General features: G+C 37.9%; 2 protein-coding genes across 2 annotated transcripts; one reads left to right on the top strand and one right to left on the bottom strand.

Annotated features, from left to right (window-relative positions):
- Positions 1-945: 945 nt before the first annotated feature.
- On the bottom strand, positions 946-5486 carry LOC133525838 (uncharacterized). Its single transcript, XM_061862246.1, has 4 exons — positions 5273-5486; positions 4355-4525; positions 3345-3486; positions 946-1970 (listed from the first exon to the last, which is right to left on the bottom strand). The coding sequence occupies exons 1-4, from the start codon at positions 5357-5359 to the stop codon at positions 1789-1791; spliced, it is 582 nt and encodes a 193-aa protein (XP_061718230.1). The 5' UTR covers positions 5360-5486; the 3' UTR covers positions 946-1788.
- Positions 5487-19166: 13680 nt separating this feature from the next.
- Positions 19167-22358, top strand: LOC133525839 (uncharacterized). The gene is made up of 4 exons (XM_061862247.1): positions 19167-19581; positions 20034-20246; positions 20643-20772; positions 21360-22358. Exons 1-4 carry the CDS (start codon positions 19495-19497, stop codon positions 21479-21481), a joined length of 552 nt encoding a protein of 183 aa, XP_061718231.1. The 5' UTR covers positions 19167-19494; the 3' UTR covers positions 21482-22358.
- The last annotated feature ends 278 nt before the right edge of the window (positions 22359-22636 follow it).

Raw genomic sequence — 22636 nt, 5'->3', positions numbered from 1 at the left:
TACCTTATTTTACCTTTATACTGTGTGACTATTTCTGAGAAGTCTGGACCGACATCAACCTCAGATCCCTCAGAAGCAGCCGCTGCCGCCAACCGGTCAGCCTCCTCGTTTCCCACCAAGCCGAATCACCAAATTTTGAAGAGCAAATTATTACGATATTTTCACCTAAATAAACCACTATGATTACCATATAATGTATATATTAAGGACCAAGTGATAAATTGGGCATTTTTCATAATGCCCGGGCATCATGAAAAATGCCCAATTTGAGATGGCAATGTGATGTGATAATAAATATGCAAATAATTAAATTTCCCGGGCATTATACATACTGCCTCTCCCCTATTGGGCAAATATGTAATAAAATATATATATCGTTCAAAATTGCTATATATCACGAAACTATATTATATGTAACATTACAAAAATTAACTAATATTAATCTTATTTTTACTCACATACAATTTAACAAATCAAATTTAGAAGAAAAACGAAAATTAGGTGATCATTTACTATTTTTGTTGATATTTTTTTATTGAGTGTTAAATGTTACTTTATATATTGTGATCAGCATGAATACCAGCCAAAATAATTATTCACTACATGTTCACATCGTATTTTCTTAGAAACGTTTGTATTTGTCAGCCTCAGTATTTTTTTTACTCAGACGGACTGCAATAGCATGACACGTTTGTAGATTTCCGCTAAAATATGTGAAAGGATTATTTACTACATCTGTACAAATGTACATGGTTAGTTAAATATTAATCCGATAATTAGATTTCAAATAATCACCAGCCCAAGCTTGAAATTGATGCATTGTGATTGCCTTGATTATTTGTATCAATAGTATATTACATTAGGCCTTTCTGAAATAAACCAAAGTACATGTGTACAAAATAAACAAATAGCTTAGAAGAAGGTAGATATAAAAACAAAAAAAAAAATGTTTTCTCATTTTATTGTCGAGTGAGTCTCTCGGATATTGTAATCCTCTTCTTAATAGAAAATACATCTCCATCATAACAAATTGTACATACCTAAAGTACGACACATTATTGACATTCTAGCATTTTCGAATAATTATTGAGAATTCTTCATAATAAAAAGTATATATTAAGAATTTAATAACAATTAAAAGTCGCCTTGTAGTAAGTAACAAGCCTCATATTTTTTAGTTAATCGATTTATCAAGCAAAACATATTATGCCATGATAAAAAAATAAATAGTTTACCATACTTATAAGTGATTGTAAAAAAAATATTTAAAAAATAATATTACTCTTTGGTTCAAACTTACATATTAAAATGTCATTTGAAGCTTTACTATATTTACAACTCACATAACTATACCTATTTATAATATAATAATTTGCTTGCTATTGACATATATTATTTAGTGCATTCTTTTCTGCTAAATAAAAGCGATTATATTACAAAGTAAAAGCGAATGTTTTTTTTTTTTTCAAGTTAAAGTATTACACAATCCCGCTGCTCCTGTGCTTTATATTACGTCAAAAGGCTATTAATATCTAACAGTAGAAGCAACAAAGAAAACAAACACTAACAATACGGAAAGTTACTACTTTTGATGAAGTTAAAAGTTGTTTTGTTTACAACATTCGTTTACTTTATAAAATATAAATAATTACTTATACAGAAGACACAATCATGTTTTCATTTCCCCGAGTTATCCAATAAATTTTGACAGTTAACACTGTAGTTATCAACACAAACTCACATAAACACAGCCAAGTTCTTACGTTCTATTTTATTTGAGACCCATGATTAAACATCATTCGGATTATTCGGAACGACGGTGTTGGCATCATAAATGCCGTTGTTGGCATTGTTGAACTTTCGCTCTCCAGTGACGATCTGGTGAAGCTGATTCTCGAAAATATGGTCTCCGTCTACCATCAGCTTCTTGATTAGACTCCGAACTAAGATGATGAGGTATAACTGAAGACCTGGAACAATTATTTTTAAATCAGATATTGGAATTTAACCAATGAAGGACATTTTTTTGAGGTAGGTAAACTTGTGCTACCTATTAGTGTTGTCAATCAGATCTGATCAGGGTGGGGGTTTAAGTGAGAATTGACTAAGGTAAGGTAAGTTTGGAGAAATTGATGTTGTATTCTCACCAGCGTCGATGTTTGGGGTTGTATATGAAACAAATACAAAATATTGACAGCACAGACAAGAATTGATGTAACCTTTTGAACACTATCCGCTTGCGGATTTTTATCAGAGATGACCTCAACTGTAGTGGTCGCACAATGTCGTGTCATGCCGCTATTTATTGCTACATATCACTCACAAAGTGGGCGTCCAGGACGTATACATTTATAATGTAAATCTATAGTTATGCTATGCTAGAATAATTATATCGTACATCATATAACTATATTGTGATACTCATTAATGAACATATTCTGAATGTAATTGCTAACAAATAAAACAACTATATCATAATATAATGGATTGGACAAATTAATGCACCAGTTTTGCCTTAATACCTTAATTTTCCATACAAAATTTATTAATTAGTTTTGTAACTGTCCATAGAAAATGTATGGTTAACTGCATTACGAAACTGACAATTAAAAGTGGGACACTTTTTTTATCGCTTAAATAGAAAGTGCTCGTGATTTTGAGTAGAAATAACCCAAAATTTATTAGGTTAAAAAAAACGAGGTATAGGGTACACTTTTTTCTGAAAATGCCCATGAAACAAATCATATTCACATGATTATGATTGACGATGTTGTGATAAAAACGATACGGATCTCATAATTAACTTCTAAGTTATTTTGTTAAGTACCTACCCTTGCCAGTCTTAGCGCCATGTCAGTTAATTTGAGGATTTATTGACACAGAAAAAAAAAATACCGTCAAATACACGAAATGGGCTAACTGGCTAATTGGCTATAGAGAGGTAACGGTTCTAAAGGTTTAAATTTTTTTTTCTATTAACTACTAGAAGATTGTATAAAGTACACCGTCAGTTTAGGTATAATTGGGGAATATTTATTTTGTCGAATGTTATAAATACATAGTTACATACATAATAAATACAAAAGAAGCCCGTGAACATGAATGAGACAGTCTCGCTCGACAACCAGCCGCATCCACATCTCCGATGCATCCAGCAGCTGGTCTAGCTATGATATAGCGTCGACACGATGGCGAAGTAGAATATTTTATAACTCACACTAGCCTGCGAACGGGAGCAAGACTGTCTCGATGGCCAGCCGCATCCACATCTCCGACGCAGCAAGCAGTGGACCACCAATCACCATCCAAGCCACCGTCTAAGTATAGAATATCTCATAACTCACACAAGCCCGCGAACGTGAGCGAGACGGTCTCGATGGCCAGTCGCATCCACATCTCCGACGCGTCCAGCAGCTGGATCAGCACTGACGCCACCGTCGACACGATGGCGAAGTAGTAGAATATCTTCACGAACAGAAGTTTTTTCTGAAAATTAACATAACTTTAAAATGTTGACTGTAAAACTCCCGTCACACTCTAACATATTACAAATGATTTACCTGCAATCACTCCTATCTCCTATTACTTAGGCAATGGACTTCAATGAATAATCATCATTGTGAGAAATGGCTAATGAATATTTCACGCTATTTATCTTACTAACAATGTAAACGTCTTAATCGTTTAAGGAAAATCATCTAAACGCTATTAGTAAAGTAAATAAAAATTCTAGGACCCAAAGCATAATCTTTCATGGGGTTTACCTCGTTTTTATAACCCAGATACCTATTACTAAATGGTATTGCGCAATCTACTATACCCAATCATCTAGACTTTGTACCAGTTTTGTGCTAGCTAATATGATAAATCAGTTGGACGAATTAAGGAAATCGAACGATTCTCTTAGGAGACACTAGTATTCTTTTTAGAGCCCAGACGGGCTTGGTGAACATGCAATTTTGATATGTACATTTACTTAGCAAAGCATACTATTGTACCCAAGATTATAAGTGAGAATTAGATGTTTAGTTTAGTTAGTCTGTTATGTTGCTAAAGTGCTACTCGTATACCCTCGCAGGGTTTATGTTGATACTGTATTATATACTTAGTCCTTAGATCCTTTGTACACATGAAATGCAATCAAATGTTTGAGTATAGAGTATTGAGTAACTTTTTTTACCGCCATGAATATTTTGATAATATGCAATAGTAAACGATAATACAATATATTAAGATTCATATTTTACTATAACCTTTGTCGGCTATTGCCGACAGTGGTTGTTTAAGGGCAAAGTTACTGCTAATCCTGAATACTGAAAATACCTATTCTTTTCTTTTTAAAACGGTATCTTACCAAATGAGTACCGTACAGCAGAATCAAGTTGAACACGATTTCGAGGCAGTATATGAAGAGGCATGCCTCGGCAGGGATCATTGACAGCGAGCCGTGGTAGATGAGGTGGAGGTCGCCAGAGGCCGCATTGATGTAGTAGCTGTATACGCCGAGCATAAACACCGAGAAGAACTGAAAAAATAACGAGAATATTGTTTTTTGCTATAAAAAATGTTTTTGATACAAGTTTTTGTCGCCGATCGTACTTTTCTTTTAAGTAGTCGGTTTCAATAAGGTGGTAAGTTGGTGGTGGTGGTGTAAAGGTAACGTCAGTTATTTATGACTACAATTAAACAGAATTTACTGTCACGGTGTCCACATAAATCACTTTTTAATCACAGAATCGCCAATCTGCCTAGTCGTGTTTGTAAACGAGCAAGTTCAATGCAGTTTCCGCTGATAACGTGATAAACAGACGGGATGTTGGCAGTTCATCATAATGTCCACTTGGACCTTGGATTATTCACTGTACCTACCAATTTTGCTCAAATTTGCTATAATTCTTGCAATTTGCAAGTTTATCTGACACTGTAATATTCGACGAAATGGTTTGACCTCTGACTAATATTTTAGTGTTGCTTAAGAATAAAACCACTTTGAGCTTCTACAGAAAAGTATGTAAATATATTATGACGTACTTCATCCACTAAGAAACCGCTTAAAACTTTCATCCCCGTTTTCACCCCTTAGGGTTCGAATTTCTACAAATGACTTCTTAGTGTGGCTCTACAATTCAGAGCTAGGCGTTAAATTTACTTAATCAGACGCTAATAAATGGCTAAGTCTAAGTAGTACTTTGCATATGACCATAATTACTTAATAACACTCAAATATTAGGTATTATTAATAAAATTAAACAATGTAAAAGTAGGTACTTACAAAATTGAGGTATCCAAACGTCAACACCCCCCTCCTCAGCGGCAAGCAGAAGCAGCACCGCCCCAACTCAGGGAAGTCACAATACATTGTGTAAGTATACGAATCACAGAACGGTCCGAACGCGACGTGCGGTTAGAGGCGACTGTCAATGGGCACTTATCTAATGTGCTCGGACGCTGGCTGCAGATTGCACACTTCCGTAGACACCAGCCTTTATATCTAAAGCAGAGACGAGTAAAAAGAATGTCTGCAATACAGACTATCAATTTCATTGAAAAAATATTTAAACATAATCATCAGTCATAATCATGGTAGTTTTTATCGCTCATCAAATAAACTTGTTTTGTGAGTGACACTGTGCCGATCCTGAAAGAAACCTGAACATGCTATGGAAAATAGTATTACTCAAACTTATAACCCTACTTACTTCTATTAAATGTCCCAGAAGAATGCAAAGAGAGTGCCATCTCCTTGTAACTTTTTCTTCTTCCAGTACCATCTCCTAACCGAGGTCGGCTATCATGAGGGCTATACGGACTTTAGACACAGCCACGCAATAATGAACGTGTGCTCTGTTTAATCCATGTTCGAAGATTTCTGAGTTATGAGTTACGTCTTCGTCCGAATGATCTTTTTCCTTGGATCTTTCCTTGGATAATTAGTTGAAGGAGTTTATACTTCTGGTTTCGCATGATATGATCAAGGTACAGTAGTATTCTTTAGCATTGTTAAGAAGGTAAGTGATTTTGATGTGTCTTTTTATTGAAAAACACGTTTGAAAAATAAGTCACTGCAAATATGTATGTAACAATTATTAATCATATACGATTTTTGGACCCGGGCATGTCCTTAAACTACGTCCAAAAGAGAGGTATGGGCAATGTGAATGTCATCTCGCCTTGTGTGGTAGGGCACAGCACAGCAGATGTCATTCCAGATCTAGAGCAGAGCCCAACTAGGGAAGTACCTCCACCTTACAGAAAACCGCAGCCAAATAACACTTGACCCTACTCATAGTGTTGTGTTCCTGCCGGTGAGTAAGGTTGCCAGAGCTCAACGAGGGGGGTGGGGTTAGGGTCAGCAACGCGTATGTAACTCCTCTGGAGTTGCAGGTGTACATAGGCTACGGAGACTGCTTACCATCAGGCAGGCCGTATGCTTGTTTGCCACCGACGTAGTATTAAAAAAAAAAGATAATTAATAAATTGCTTTCATAAGTAATAGTTACTGATTTTTTTTTAAACTTTTTCAATAAAAAGACATCTCAAGATTGTTGACCTTATTTTAGTGCAAAATAAAACGAAATATAGCGTGCATTTCTTAAAAACCTCAACCTATTTATTTACTGACTGCAGGACTCTTGTAACTACCGAAGTTAAATAATTTTAACTTTTTTTACAAACCGATCTGAGTATCCCACTGAATGTTTAAAATAGCTCTAAATTAAAGGGCGCTAAATTAAATGTAACGCCGTTCTATCATAATGTTAAGGAACATCATTTTGTATGAAGATTGACAGTCTTTACTAACAAACTTGTCCCTGCTAAAGCTTTATCTCATGAACACAATGGTGATAAACTTATGAACGCGACCCAAACTGATCTCTATTAGTTAATTCATACATTTGACTTTAAGTTACACATTACTTATTACTCTTATATGAGTTATCAGGAACTGCTTTCTGGGCGGGGAATATCAGTTGTATTTGTGTAAACATGTTTTGTATATCCCATTTGCGAAATTATCGCGTATTCGTAGTTGGAAACGACAAAAAACGGATTTTTACGTAAATAACAATGTTATCTTGTGAACAACTTGTGTCATAGCGTTTAACCGCAGCCAAGGCCCATTTTACTACCTACTTAGTAGGTGGCCAGTAGGTGACATAGCTACAGCCAAAAAACTTTTCTACGTTCGCGGGCTGTACGCGTGTTATTAAATAGCTCCCTTAAACCAATGACATTTTAAAGGTACCTTTTATACTTTTATTTAGCATTGTGTAAGGTAAACGTCCAAGTGCTCAACATGCGAATACCCAAAGTTGACAGTGTTGACACCCTGTAGTAAACTCTATTATTAATAAAATTTTGTACATGGTTTTTCAAGCGCGACAGTAATCTTGTTAGCTTAGTTTTTCTATGAACGGAAACGCAGGTAAAAGGAAAACACATCCATAATAAAATATACATATAAATAGGTATGTTTATATTGTATACTTAACGATAATTTTAACTAGCTCTAAGTATATACCGGGTGTGGCCTATAACAGGAGCAAAAAATTCAACTGTAGGCTGAACTCCTCGAACGGACCAATATTTGTTCAGCAACTTTTAAAAATAGCTTTTATTTTGATTTTTACAACACTTTAAAGTTTATTCTAAGACGCAGTGTATTGCGAATTTTGTTATGATTAAAGCGTGACAATCAACGTCAATTACACTGATGACAGCGTATATTGAAGGTAATATTTAATTTGTATGAAACATAGGAAGTATAAAGAATTCATAATTTTCAAAAATCGCTGAACAAATGTTGGTAAGTTTGAGGAGTACAGCCTACAGTTAAATTTATTGCTCGTGTTACAGGCCACACCCGGTAAACGTTATTCTAAACTATATTCTTACATTACATTATTTTACATTGAAACCTACTCGTAGGCTTATTTTTTCTCCCTTCAATAATCTATACGGTCTATAATCATATCCAATATAGCAATATTCTACCGCCTTGGGTATAGGGATTGCAATCCGGTCCGGCGGATCCGGTAATCCGGCCGGATCCGGTACTTTTCTGGAGCAGCCTGATCCGGCTAAAATCACCGGATCCGGTAAAATATAACAAATGCTTAAACACGGCATATGCTGTGCGTTTTGGATGAGGTAGAGGCAACAGATGAAAGGTATGAAGTTGAACAGAACAAAAAACGAATGCAAAAGTTTAAATTTAGTAAGATAAATGATTGGAAACCGAAGAGGATTTTCTTCTTCTTTCATGATAGTGGCACGATATGACGATTACATAAATACTGTAATATAAGGATAAATATAAGGATGGAGATGCCATGGAAGGCATTTGTGATTTATGCTAAAGAGAAAGTTAATTAGTTAACAAAAAAAAGAAAAGAAAAAAAAAAAAAAAGTTAAAAAAAAAGAAAGTTAGTTAGTTAGCGTGGGGACTATAGCCCGAGCCCTCTCGCGCATGAGAGGAGGCCTGTGCCCAGCAGTGGGACGTATATAGGCTAAATTATTATTTTTATTATAGAAAGTTAATATTGTGGCATAATGTGATAGGAGATCAAAACTAAACAAAAAGGCAGGAATAAATCGGCAGTACTCTGCCGACTAGAGTTGGGCTCATAAATATGTGTAAATGAATATATGATGAACTTCAGTTTTCTCCGATTATACATATGATAAGATATAAGTAGAATATTTTCTATTCAAATTTAAGAGAGAATCTTTTGTCTTTACAATTTCATCCAATCCTATGCAATTTCCTTCATCTCCTGCTAAAAATAAGTCAATCTAAGAACAGTTACGAAAACTTGTCCTTCCAAGGAGTTCCAATTCCCACCCCACATTCCATCATCGGACTTTGGAAACCAATCAAATTTATAATAAACCTAAATTTATGCACTGTAGTTTTGTGAATGGTTAAATATAATAAATGACTTAGATTTAAAATTTTGTTTCTAAAGTGAGTTTGACATTTTAACACTTACTACTAAGTTCTAATTTATTTATTACTTATTTATTCACTTCAAATTATTGGCTTCGGAATACGTTTGAAAAAATATCCTTTATTTCTTTTATTACGAAAAAAAAAACTACAGAAATATGTCATTTTACTAACTTTAATATCCCTATACCAAACCGGATCCGAACCGGCCGGATCCGGCCGGATTAAAGCCAAAATCCGGCCTGATCCGGCCGGATTGAAAATCAATCCGGTTTGCAATCCCTATTTATTTATTTATCGTATGGCGTTTACACACTGGTTTTTACAATAATGATTACATCAAATTAAAATTTACAGTTTTGCAGATATACACTCGCGTCCTTTGTCAGTTCTTTAAAATCTTCGACAGGTCCGTTGTATCTAGTGATGGGGCAATCAAAAACTATATGATGTATGGTCTGTTCCGGATCTCCACAGTCGCACGCCGCCGACTCGCTCCACCCCCATTTGTGCCAGAGGTACGCACAGTTGCCCACACCGGTTCTCAGACGGTTAAGCCTGCACCATATTTGGCGGCTTTCTTTAAACCCTTTGGGCCGCTCCTGTGTGCTGAGCTCAAAGAAGGGGTTTGCTGCATTTTTGTGCTGCTGGGCTTCCCAGTCCCTCATCCAAGCTTGACTGGCCTTCCATGTCGGGTCATGGGTATGAAAGGATTTCGCTGGCGCGTTTCGGGACTTCAGTCGGGTGTTTTTGAGGCTGTCCATGTCTTCGTGTATTGGCAGTAGAGTGTTATCGGACATTTTAGTGAATTCCCGTGCTAGGCATTTTTCTCTGCGGATATTCGGCGGTGCAATGTTGCTGAGGGCTGGTAACCAGTAAGTAGGCGTTGGCATGATGCAGCCCGATATTATCCTCGTCGTGTGATTAAGCTCCACGTCCACCCTGGCCACGTGTGCACTGTTCATCCATACTGGTGCACAGTATTCCGCCGTCGAGTAGACGAGGGCCATAGCAGTGGTCTTTAGGCAGGCAGCGCTGGCACCCCATGACGTTCCTGTGAGCTTCTGAACTATATTGTTCCTAGTCTTCAGTTTTCCAGACAACTTGTCAAGGTGGTTTTTGTACGTCAAACTTCTGTCAAGGGTTACACCCAGATATTTTGGGCAGAAATTGTGACGCAAAACTGTACCTCTGAATCTCACTTTTAGCTCTCTGTTCGCTAACCTGTTGGACAGATGAAAACAACAGACCTCGGTTTTGCTGGCATTAGGACATAAGTGCCATTGCTTAAAATACTCGTCCATGGCCTCTAGGTCTCTTTCTAATATACCTTCTGTTGTTTCTATGCTTTTGTTCTGAGTTACTAGGGCCAGATCATCAGCATAGCCAAACTTGCGTGAGGTCGTAGCAGGCAAGTCGTGGATGTATAAGTTGAAGAGGAGCGGAGCGAGCACAGAACCCTGGGGCAGGCCGTTATTTAAAATTCTTACTTTACTAGATTGTTGGCCCAGATATACTTGAAACGGTCTATTTGTTAGAGCATCTTCTACCACTTTAAATATTCTTAAGCATGGAACAGTTTTCAACAGTTTATAGAGCAGACCCTGACGCCAAACTGTGTCGTAGGCGGCCGTGAGGTCTACAAAGACCGCGGAAGACTTTGTTCCTGACTGAAAGCCGGCCTCGATATGTGTTGCGAGTGCTAAAACCTGATCACAACAGTTTCGTTTTGGCCTGAATCCAGCTTGCTCCTGTGGAATTTCTGAGATCCCTACTTGGGTAGCACTAGCACGAACCGTAAACCATAAGCCCCCTCCAGACTATGCGCGTTAATCGCGGCACGACTTCGCGGAGCGAACATACCGCGACGGTTTTGGTTGATCAAGTTCGCCCCCAATACGAGTATAACCAAGTTGCCGCCATAGAAGGTTATGACAGTTTAACAGATTAACCGACTCGTGAGCGAATCGCGGCGCGAAGCGATTGCGAGTGTGGAGTCTTGCAAGTTCGCGCTTCGCGTCTCCTTTAACGCGGCCCAAGTACCGACAAAAAACGGGGAATAAGGCGCGAAGGCGTGAACAACCTGCGAAATCGAGGCGAGGGCCATCCACACACTTATTACGAATAAATATGACATTGATGCATCAAGGCGGTTTGTTTACAAAGCAGGGTTTTACGTAATATTCCCAATAGGGATGCTGATAAAACCGCCCAATAATGAAACAAACTTATAGCTACAGCATGCTGCTATTTCAAGGTACAATGGATTTTTCAATGCGAGGCCGCGGGCCGCGTTACTTCTCCTCCGTCGCCAGACATGACGTCACACGAAATGAGCCAGCAGCATGGTGTCCCAGCAGACCTCGTCGTCGGGCTCGCGAGGCCGCAGGCCGCGCTCCTTTTCCTCCATCACCAGTTATGACGTCACATGACATGAGCCAGCTGCATGGTCTCCTAGCAGACCTCGTCGTCGGGCTCACGAGGCCGCGGGCCGCGCTCCTTGTCCTCCATCACAAGTATCACCTCACACGACATGAGCCAACTGCATAGTGTCCCAGCAGACCTCGCCGTCTGGCTCCCGAGGCCGCGGACCGCGCTCCTTGTCCTCCATCACCAGTTATGACTTCACACGACATGAGCCAACTGCATGGGGTCCTAGCAGACCTCGCCGTCGGGCTCCCGAGGCCGCGGGCCGCGCTCCTTGTCCTCCATCACCAGTTATGACCTCACACGACATGAGCCAACTGCATGGTGTCCCAGCAGACCTCGTCGTCGGGCTCGCGAGGCCGCGGGCCGCGCTCCTTCACCTCCATCGTCAGGTACAAACTCCGCACGATCAGCAGCGAGTACACGTTAGTTGCTGAAACAAACAATAAGACTAGTTTATTTTAAGTTCTCGGAAGTGTTATTTTGTTTAAACCCAGATAGAATGAATTTCAGAATATTTAAGAAAAAAACCGAGTTCAATGAGGGAGACCGGTGAAAGAAAGATTATTGTTGATTTTGGATTACATACAATTAAATTAAAAAAATTGTCTTGAAAATGTAATTTGTTTAAAAAACACAGCGAGGAGGACAAGTCGCCAAACGTGAACTAGGTATGCGCCGTTGAAGAGTTCCATTCTGCTATCATCAGCAGTCCCACTTCATCAAATGTCACTTTTTAAATGTAAATGCTTGATTTGTTAAAGAAAATACAAAAATCACTATATGTATGCCTTATAGATTTATTGTGTTTCCTCGATTCCTCATATATTCTACCATCAGATCTCGAGCTTGACAAAAATTTGTCTTGAAAACCTAATTTGCCTAACAAACATAACGAAGGCGACTAATCGCCAAGCGGGAAATATGCGACGTTGAAAAGTTCCATTCTGATCAGCATCAACAGTTCCACTTTATCAAATGTCACTTTTTTAAATATAAATGCTTGATTTGTTGATGAAAATACAAAAATCACCTATACCTTTGACATTTGAAGAGTTCCCTCGATTCCTCATGGATCCCATCATCAGAACTGAGATTTGACTGTGGACCAATCTGTATATATATAAATTGAATCAAACAAATTTATTCAAAATCGGTTCAGAAATGAAGGTTTTAATGAAGTAACAAACATTTGAAAAAAACATACAACCGAATTGAGAACCTCTTCCTTTTGAAATCAAGAAGTCGGTTAAAAACGATTGTACCTATACCTAACAATACTAATCTAAACCATCTGCTTAGTCTTATAATATTGAAAATTATGTTGATGTAGTAAGAACTGGCGTTATCTTTAGGTGAATTCCTATTAATCCTATTATCATATTTTAACATATTTGTTAAGTAAACGTAAAACCCTTACCTCCTTATTCTAAACGTATAATAAAGTTACGATGCCGCTAATCATCGTTACGTATACGTCGGTAAGGGACAAACGATGATTAGCGGCATCGTAACCTTAGTACACGTTTATGAATAAGGGGGTTAATATTTATTTGTTTTACAAGGGGCAAAGTTGTCCACCACTAAATAGTATGGACGATGGTTCGGTACCTACTGTAAGAGTATGATATGGAGGCATGGCTCTCCCTGCTATAATATATAATATTTTTTTGTTTACTTGCTACACGTACGCAATGCAATTGGTACTTATCATTTTGGTGTTTCAAAAAAGTCAAAAGTCAAAAGCATTTATTTGTCCAACATAGGTAAGTATACAATTGTACAGGTCCCATATACATCATAATCGTATCACTATGTTGTGCCGTAAGGCGTACAATTTTTCATTCATGGACTGGTTGTAATTTTTCATTTAAAAAAGTTTGTAAGTCCCTACAAAATTAAGTTACAATTAATATAGGTAATTTCTTACCTATCCACAGTAGGTAGACGGACTGCAGCCAATAGCGCTGGTAGATGAAGCCGAAGGCCAGGCATATCACGTGTACCATGATCATCACCAGGCTCCACACGAAAAAGTGGCGCAGGTAGTCTGGCTTCCTCTGCGAAATATCAGTTCATGTATTGAATTGGCTTACCTACCTCACTTAAATAAATCACGAGAATCTTGTTGATACAAAAAGAAGACGCTGCGAGGTTTCAGGCTATGAAAATGTGCCCAAGGAGGAAAATATAAGTTAAAATGGACGGATATAAAGAATATTTTTAAACTAAGTCGTTGAATCGATGAGGCAAGATACGCAATCATTCCAATTCCCAAAGCGCGATCAGTAGAAGGCTACCAGATTTCCGCATTTGCTGTGAATAGAAAATCTTTATACCCAGCAACATAATGAGTTCCTAGTTGACTACGGAACCTTAAAAAATAATCGCAGGTCTGGTTTCCCGACTTATCAAGAAACAGAGCTTTTACATGCATTTCTCGGAACCTCTTATCACGAAACGGGGCTTTTACATGCATTTTTCGGAGCTTACATCCGTACGGATTATCATCAGATATTTACCACAAGCTTTCGTTTGTTTTTAGTAAAGGGAAATAAGGATAATCAATAAACCACTTAGATGACAAGAGCTTCCGTAAAAAAACTGGGTATTCCAAAATAACCTAAATATAATACTATTCTAAATTACCGAACCTGGCCGCGTAGCCAACGTTACAATCGTTAGCGCTCCGTAGCGTATCGTAGTCATCTCTCTCTATCACTCTTCTTTATTAGTGCGACTGTGATAGTTGCGTTTCGTTCGCCTTGGAGCGGGAACGATAGGCACGTTGGCTACGCGGGCAGGACTCCTCAATCCTTAAGATGCAACGGGGAAGGCACTAGGCTAGGACGGGGTAGGTATAAAAATCTTCTAATAACGGAACAACATTATTTATAAATAAGGTAAACCTTATGAGCACCAATCAGCAACATGACACTTAACACGACGTAAACCACGTTAATGATGATGTTTAGAGTAATGATCATGTAGGCCCGAGCAACGATGATGTTAGGACTGATGTCGATAGCCATGCTAGCCATGATGTTGATGTTGTAGCCTATAGTCACCAGAAATACGAACTGAAACAATATAAAGCTTTTTAGTAAATATTTCATTTTAGATACCTACATGCTTTTATCGCTATGACTGGCACTTTTTACAGGCAACTAATACTCATCATCAGGAGTTTTGGGCGAGGGGTGTCAAGTTCCGGCGGTTCCGAGGCGGCTCCCTGACACTGCGTGGTTGCGTAATGCACCGCAACCATAATGTGACTTGTAGTGTTTAGTTTTGAGATATATTGTTATAATATGTATGTTAGTTTTAAGGTATTTATTTATGGGCCACTAGTTGCCTGAAATAAAGATTTTCATTTTTCATTTCATCGATACAACTCTAAAAACCCCAAGCATGCAATTAAGTTGCGTTGGTTTATCAGACTTCTATCATCAGATCAGATCTGGTACGGTCACGTCTGAAAATATCGGTACGAAAAAGTGCCAAAAATATGTATATACGACTTTATTGCCCATATATTAAGATAGTGTATACATATTTTTGGCACATTTTTCGTACCGATATTTTCAGACATGACTGTACCATAAAATTGCCATGTCGCCCGACGATATACGACTATGTACCTATCTGTATGCAAATTTTGAGCTTTATCAAATACCGGGAAGTAGGTCAAATTTAACTTGCAATATTTGACCCGTACAAACATAGCTATCTGCATACATACATTGTAAGTTAAATAAAAGTTTGTAATTAATATCTCCGCTGTGACGATTAGTGTAACTTGTAATTAAGCATACTTTGCACCCTCTTTGCACTTTCGACCGCTTTCCGCAGTAAACGTGTGAAGAGAGAATAGATAAATATATTTAGGCAACTATTGGCCTAAACATGACAATATTTGTGCACATTTTAGTGGCGGACTACTCCGTCTAATAATAGTGTTTATTTTAAATAATTTTAAATATTGCTCGTGTCGTGTGAAAATGTAGACGTTCATTACATAGTGCATGTAAACCAAGTACTACGATTACGAGTATAAATTAATACGAATGAAACCGAGACCAATTTTCGCCTTAGCAAGTTAGTTTAATTTGAAAATCGTCGCAGTTATTGCAATCGTAGCATATCTAGATCTATTTCCAGATATTGTCGTCCAGTCGGTCCAGATATTGTTTAAATATAAATATAAATATAAATATAAATATGATAGGACATTATTACACAAATTGACTTAGTCCCACAGTAAGCTCAATAGGGCTTGTGTTGAGGGTACTTAGACAACGATATATATAATATATAAATATTTATAAATACTTAAATACATAGAAAACACCCATGACTCAGTTTTGTTGTTTAAGTAGGTAGACTATAGGTATTGCCCAAGTGCTTATGGGATAATGCGGGGGCCCATTTCTCGGACGGTATTAGTCCAATATTATTAGTGTGTTGTCATGGCAACCCATACGAATTGACAGTTCGTGGACTACTAATATTAGTCTAATATCATTCGAGACATGTACAAGTATAAGTACTTAGACTGAAATTCTGCAGTGTGCTATAAAACAGCTCTATATCTACACAAATAGATTAGCACTAAACTTACAATAGACCAATAGCCAACAATAGCCACTCCGATCCTCAGAGGAATACAAAAACAACATTTCTGAAATACAGGCAATTTGTTTAGAATTCCCATTTTGTTCCAAACGTACTTCTACCACAAAAGTCTGCGTCAAGTGTAGGTACAAGTTTCACTACAATCTGATTCTGATACTATTGTATGCTTACTGATTCTTTCGTCGCGCCAATCTTAGGGTAAATTGCGTATTAATGAGACTTATAGTCTGTCAAGCCATTTCTGTCAATAAAAAAAGCGGCAGATTTTAAAAAATGTTGCCGTGAAGGGTTAACGTCCCATTGAAAATTTGAATTTCGCGCTTTATTCTACTGACAGATTTGTTCGTCCGGCTATATATAAGGCCGCCTTTACACCTGTAAGTTTTACTTACGTAAGTCACTATAAATTCTCAAGTGTAAACACTTGTTATAAGTAGCTTACTGTATTTTTTTACTACTTTCGTAAATTGGGAAATTACAAGTCTAAACACGTTCATATTTGTTTACGGAAGCGACTCACAGCTTATTGAACTAAATTGATAAGTTGAGAACTTACAGGTCTCTCAGGTGGTGAAATTGCCCGTCGAAAATGTGTATCGTTTTTTTTTAATGATAGGTGCAACTTTTTCCAAAATATATTCGAAACTTGTAGCATTCATTCTTACAAAATTGAAAAATTGGGCTCGGTCTTTCATTCTCAACTCCTTCAGAAGATTTTCAAACGCATCTCGTGCCGTTCTTTTTTCTAGCCAAGGTTTTACCCAGCATTTTCTTTCAGCATTCTTTTGCTTTCGCCTTTGATTGCATAATATTATGTATAGTACATATGGTGCTACGTTACCACTCTAGTGCGCAAATTAGCATATTACGTTACTGTGTCAAACATTTAAAGGTCCATATGTACTGTAAAACGTTGTACGATACATGTGCGAATAGATGATTCGCAACTCGTGTCGATTTAAAACACTCCCTTCGGTCGTGTTTTAATTTATCGCCACTCGTTTCGAATTTCCTATTTTTCGCACTTGTATCGTAATGTATTAATATGCAGCAGCCGCTTGTGCGTGGCGACTATGAGTGGACATTTTTATTACTGATTTAGTAAGCATATGTAAATGGGCGTGTAATAATTTATGCAAGTTTAAACTCACAAAATTTACGTAAGCATTTTTTACTGTAAGTTTATTTTAAGTGTAAATGCAACCGTAAGTAAGTTACATAAATATTACGAAAGTAACTTACAGGTGTAAAGGCGGCCTAACGCCTCGACAATAGATGCGTGTCCAGATATTTGTGAGCACCTTGGCCGCTCCGATATATCTGATGGCGACTGTACTTTTAAATGTGTATATTTGTACCCAATACCACTTTTTGAACGAATTCTATCCCTATATACAGGATGGTTCATCGACATAAGACAATAAGGGAAATTGAGAAATAATGAATTATAGCTAGGTACTTATTTTAGTTTTAACATTACCTAAGAGTCACACGAACCCGCCGCAAAGAAAACGCTCCCATACAATCGAATTTACAGGGTGTTTCATTGAAATAAGACAATGAGGGAAACTGAGAAATTATGAATAATAGCTAGGTACTTATATTAGATTTAACATTACTTAAGAGTCACACGAACCCGCCGCAAAAGAAAACGCTCCCATACAATCGAATTTACTCTTTTTTTCTAAAATAACATACTGAGAGCGTATAACTCCGAATGAATGGCGAGGGCTAAGTTAGTGTGACTCTTAACATTTATACAGAAATTTCAGAAAAGATGACTATTATGACAATTCTTCAACTGCGGCTCTAATTACTTAGGTACGTATTATGTCCATGTCCCTTACATAGTTTAAGTAACAAATGAAGGAATAAGAAGACTTTCCATGTAAGCGTAGCGACAAGTACCTGACATTATGACTTTATAACATGTGGGGTCTTGGCATGTACCACGGGCGGTCACCGAGGCAGGCAAATTGTAAAAAAATGGGTCACGTCACGTAGAATGGGTATGTTGTCTATAGATGCTTTAAAGGAAGTGTCAACCTCCCAACCAAAGCCAATGCCAGAGAAGAGTTTGCTTTCTAGGTACTTCCCAACATTTTAAACACACGTTTATTATGAGAAATAAAGTAGATACACGTCATTAACAGGTGAGCTTACCCTGCGATCAATCTAGCTTTAAAAGCTTTTACAAGTACCTATACTATTAGGCCAAACAACATTCGATAATTGCAACTGATTGGTTATCTGTATATATTATATTGGTTAGCTGTATCATTGGGCAATGATAATCCAACTTATTTATCGTTTCATACATTAAGTAATTCATTCAGGACAAGGCGTTTCACAATGTTTTGCCAGTATGCTTTCCTCGTACATGGTACCTACACCGAAGAAGCTTCTCAAGCTTGCCCACTTCTACAATTTCATATTACCTTTATAAGTGTGAATGTGTTCAAATGTTCGCTATAGGACCGAGCCGGCGATGCCAAATGGCTAGTTACTCAAGCGTCTTAGAGACCTATTCGATTCGAAAGATTAGATTATATAGAAAAATCTGTAGACGCTTTCCGGCTCGCTAAAAAAGAAAACATTGTATAACCTTTTGTGTGTGTCTGTCGCGCAACATGTCTCTGATAACAGGTATGTTAATCTATTGGCAGGGTAGTCATGTATTGTATTATTCGAGCGCGTCAGATATTCAAAGACGATGCAACTGCAGCTGCGGTGCGTAAGCCCAAACCATCCAGCACATAATTCAAGATTGCCCTATAACGCGTTATGTCGCCGGTCCTCCCGAAGACCTGATCACCCTGAGCGACGAAGCCATGAAGTGGCTGACTGGTCTATGTGTAGACATTTAATTAATTATATTGTCTCTATTTTTACGATATGTATGCCATACGATTAAATAAAAAAATCTGAAGCGGTCGATTAACTCCAAAAATTCCCTCTTAGGCTCCCTTACGACTAGTCCCAGAGACAAAACTGCAAGTTCATATTACTCGTAAACACATGAAAAATAAAAATAACGATGGTTTATTATTATTTTTTTAATTTGAGCGTAGGTATTTTGACTTGGGTTTGAATTGTCTAATAAGTAACTTAAGTACCTAATACTTAAAAACGCAGAAATTATAATATTATTTTTATATAATTCCAAAAACTATACCAGTTCTATATGATTTGACATTAGTCACTGGTTTATTATCGATTCGATTCGATAACTCACGAGGATTAGGTTTGGTTTCACGCCATTTATATGAGAAAACAGATACTGAGTCAGTTCATTGGTCGGTCACTATCACCCGTCATTTTTATCGCAGATAAGAGATAAGCTTAGCTAGTTGCCGCAACGAACAAACATAAGAACCGGGATGCAATCACGCTTCACAAACGAACAAAACTAATGTTTTTCGGTTTCTTGTCAATAAATTTATATCCAGAGAACCTGTCGATTGTGTGTTTGTGTGATCAAAATGGGTTTCACTCTGCCTGTGCTGGAGAAATGTTGTTGTTGTTTTAGTGTCAGAGTCGGTACTTTGATCATCGGCTATTTGTCTATGGTGAGTCAAGCGTCAAGCTAATGTTTAGTCCCCAGTAATATTTTGATATGGCTCTCATATCGCTTGTCATTTATCGTTTTTCTAACTAAGTACTTTTTTCTTTCCTCTGAAGTTGCAGGCGTGCATAGGCTACGGAGACTGCTTACCACGAGGCGGGCCGTATGCTTGTTTGCCACCGACGTAGTATTAAAAAAAGAGTTATTAACTTTTTTTGACGCATCCCATTGATTGATTTACCTCTATCAAAATCTGATAAAAGCCGCTGTCGTCATTTTAAGATTGGGTCAAATATCATTTGTAGTAATGGAGCGAGGACATAATTTCCCTAGCTTACTAAGTTTCAGCAACCGGAATTAGAGTAAATTGGCATAATGAAATCAAAGCCGCGTATTGTTTGCAAGTCAACTGTCAACTATTAGTCCAGCTGACTGTTCCTATGCTTAATATTTCAGTTCAACTGCTTAATGTCAATTGCCACGACCGCCACCGGCATCGCATGGCTCGCCAAGTTCGTGGAGTCGGAGAAGCACAATCCCAACCCTCAGCACCCTCCAGAGCAGCTGGCGGCAGGGGCGTTGGGCATCTACATCACTTGTGGGATCTACCTGGTCTTGTACTTGTATTATTTCGTCATATGCTTACTGGTCATCGTAGGTGTGCATAGGGTTAGTATAATTTGCCGACTCCGGCTAGCAGGCGCTTTGATTCGGTGTGTGCTTTGATTTCGTCCCAGTATAATGACTCTAACACCGCAGTGACACATTCGTGAGAAGCATATACAGGTTCTTTATTTATTTAGTCACCTGCAATAATTTAACGTACTGTATTTAACGAACAAACTGTTTCTCTGTGATGACTCGTTCAGGTTTGCAATTCACCACCCGCACGAATGTGTGACTGCGGATCCAAGCAACTGTGACTTGCTGCTATGAAGATATATACGGTCAGCAAAGCACCACTTCATATAAAAATGTATGTCGTAATAGTTTTGCTGACTACTTGCTTGCTCGAGGTACCTATCCGAATAAATCGAAGTTTCATTTGAAAATAATATTTTTCAGAACAAACCCCACCTGTTAACGTACTACGTGAACACAGTTTTGTTTATGCTCGCCGTGGGGGCTGCGCTCATTGTCGTTACTGTCGTCTTTATGGGCGTCATTGCTGCGATACCGTTACTCTTCTCTAGTGGTAAGAAAACAATAAAATAGTATATCTTGTAATTGTAAAGTCTAATCTCAGGTCCAATTGACCGATCGGTAGGGTAGTAGTAGGGATCGAATCCATGGCTGTCAAAAAAATTAGAAAACAGTAAAACTATATACCTAGGTGTATAGTATTCAATTCATAGATAGACGATCGATTTTTAGGTTTAGACAGCATCAACAAGTTTTGCTAGATATCCTATATTCGTGAATATTTCTACATTCGTGTATTAAACATGAATGAGACACAATGATTGTGTTCTATGATATCTGCCTGTCGTTGCATGATTTCGCCTGACCGTCTAACAGGTTATGGGCTCAGCACGCTTCAAGTGCGCAACTCTGAAACGCAGGCAAAACAGTCGACTGAAGTTACTTTATGTGAAAAAAATCTTTACTAGCAAAAGTCATGAGATGGCACATAGGCTTATTAACTAATCGTATGAAAAACGGATTAAGTTTAACCTAGACGCATTTCGCCTTTTACATAGGTAAGATTATCTCGATGTATACTTACATGCGGTAGACAATCTAAATTAACGATAATACCTACTTATTGTGTTTATTTTTCAGTAATCGTGTTTTACTGCCTGCTAGTGGTCCGGAGCGCTTATCTCGAGATGGTGGAACAGAACCGACCGAAAGTGTACGAAATGCATACCGTCAGCACTCAACAAGCACCGCTTATGGCGTAACTCCTGTTTATGTTTCTCTCATCTGGTTATTCTATACAATATACGAGATGCCATGGATCATATTATTCTTTTCATCACACTTGCTCGAAAAAGATCTTATTTCATGCAGGTGTGCTGAAGGACAAAGGCCTATTTTGTTCCGCGGGAGTTATGGATTGTGAAAAAACAGGTATAACTCCCTAGGGAGTTATAGCATTATCTATAATTTTGTCACTTATTCATACAAACTAAGTAGCATAAATGAGTTTTAAAATACTGACGTTTATAATTTAATATTTTTTCTTATGTTTAAAATTATTTAATTTGATTAAAGCCGTTCAAAGTATTTTCACATAATTTTCAATCGTGGCTGAATGCCTAATAGATCTGTGCCTTCAATTCCTCACCTGCCAAGAAATTATAAAATGACGGACGAAGACGAATGTTTGTTATGTATGTGTGTATAAACTCTTTATTGTACAAAATACAAAATATCAATATGGCACCCTCGTATCTAGAATTTCACTTACCAATGCACTATAAGGCTATAACCAACTGAATTTATTCCGTGACCGTAGAGATTCCTTAATTTTCTATCGTGGGGAATGTGCCCAAACCGACGTCAGATCGGTTTGGAATGTTCTACTCTACGGGCGGAATGTCATGACGTCAGTATCTTCATATACTTATCTGGATTGCTTTAAGTACCTGCATATATCAGCCTACTATACGGTCTATAGGTACTCTGGCAAGCTAGCCTTGTCAGTAGAAAAAGACGCAAAATTCTAAACTCTATGGGAAATCGATCCATTGAAAGATCTGGCTCGCCGGAGTTTATCATGAATATAACATACAGCTAAATGTACCTACATACAAATATACAATTGTTTTATGTGCGTCTTTCTCTTTTTTTTTCCTTTGGCATGCGGCAAACATGCCCAACCCAGTCCCACTTTAACTTGACCGCTTTGCGAGCTACATCTATATAAATCTGAGTTTTAGAGCGCAGCGTGGTGTTCCGGATGCGATCCCTTAGTTTAACACCTAAGTGCTCCTCTACATGATGGCCCAGCGTAGGCCAGTCCTAGGGACGCATTTATGCGTTAAAGGGATCAAGTGATATTTCTATCTCATTTCACCGCATAGCTGCGTCCCTTGGACTGGTCTATGCTGGGC

The sequence above is a fragment of the Cydia pomonella genome, chromosome 15 (assembly GCF_033807575.1).
Source record: "Cydia pomonella isolate Wapato2018A chromosome 15, ilCydPomo1, whole genome shotgun sequence".
NCBI lineage: Eukaryota > Metazoa > Arthropoda > Insecta > Lepidoptera > Tortricidae > Cydia > Cydia pomonella.
The sequence above is the reverse complement of the archived record's forward strand: the minus strand, read 5'-3'. Positions and strand labels throughout refer to the sequence as shown.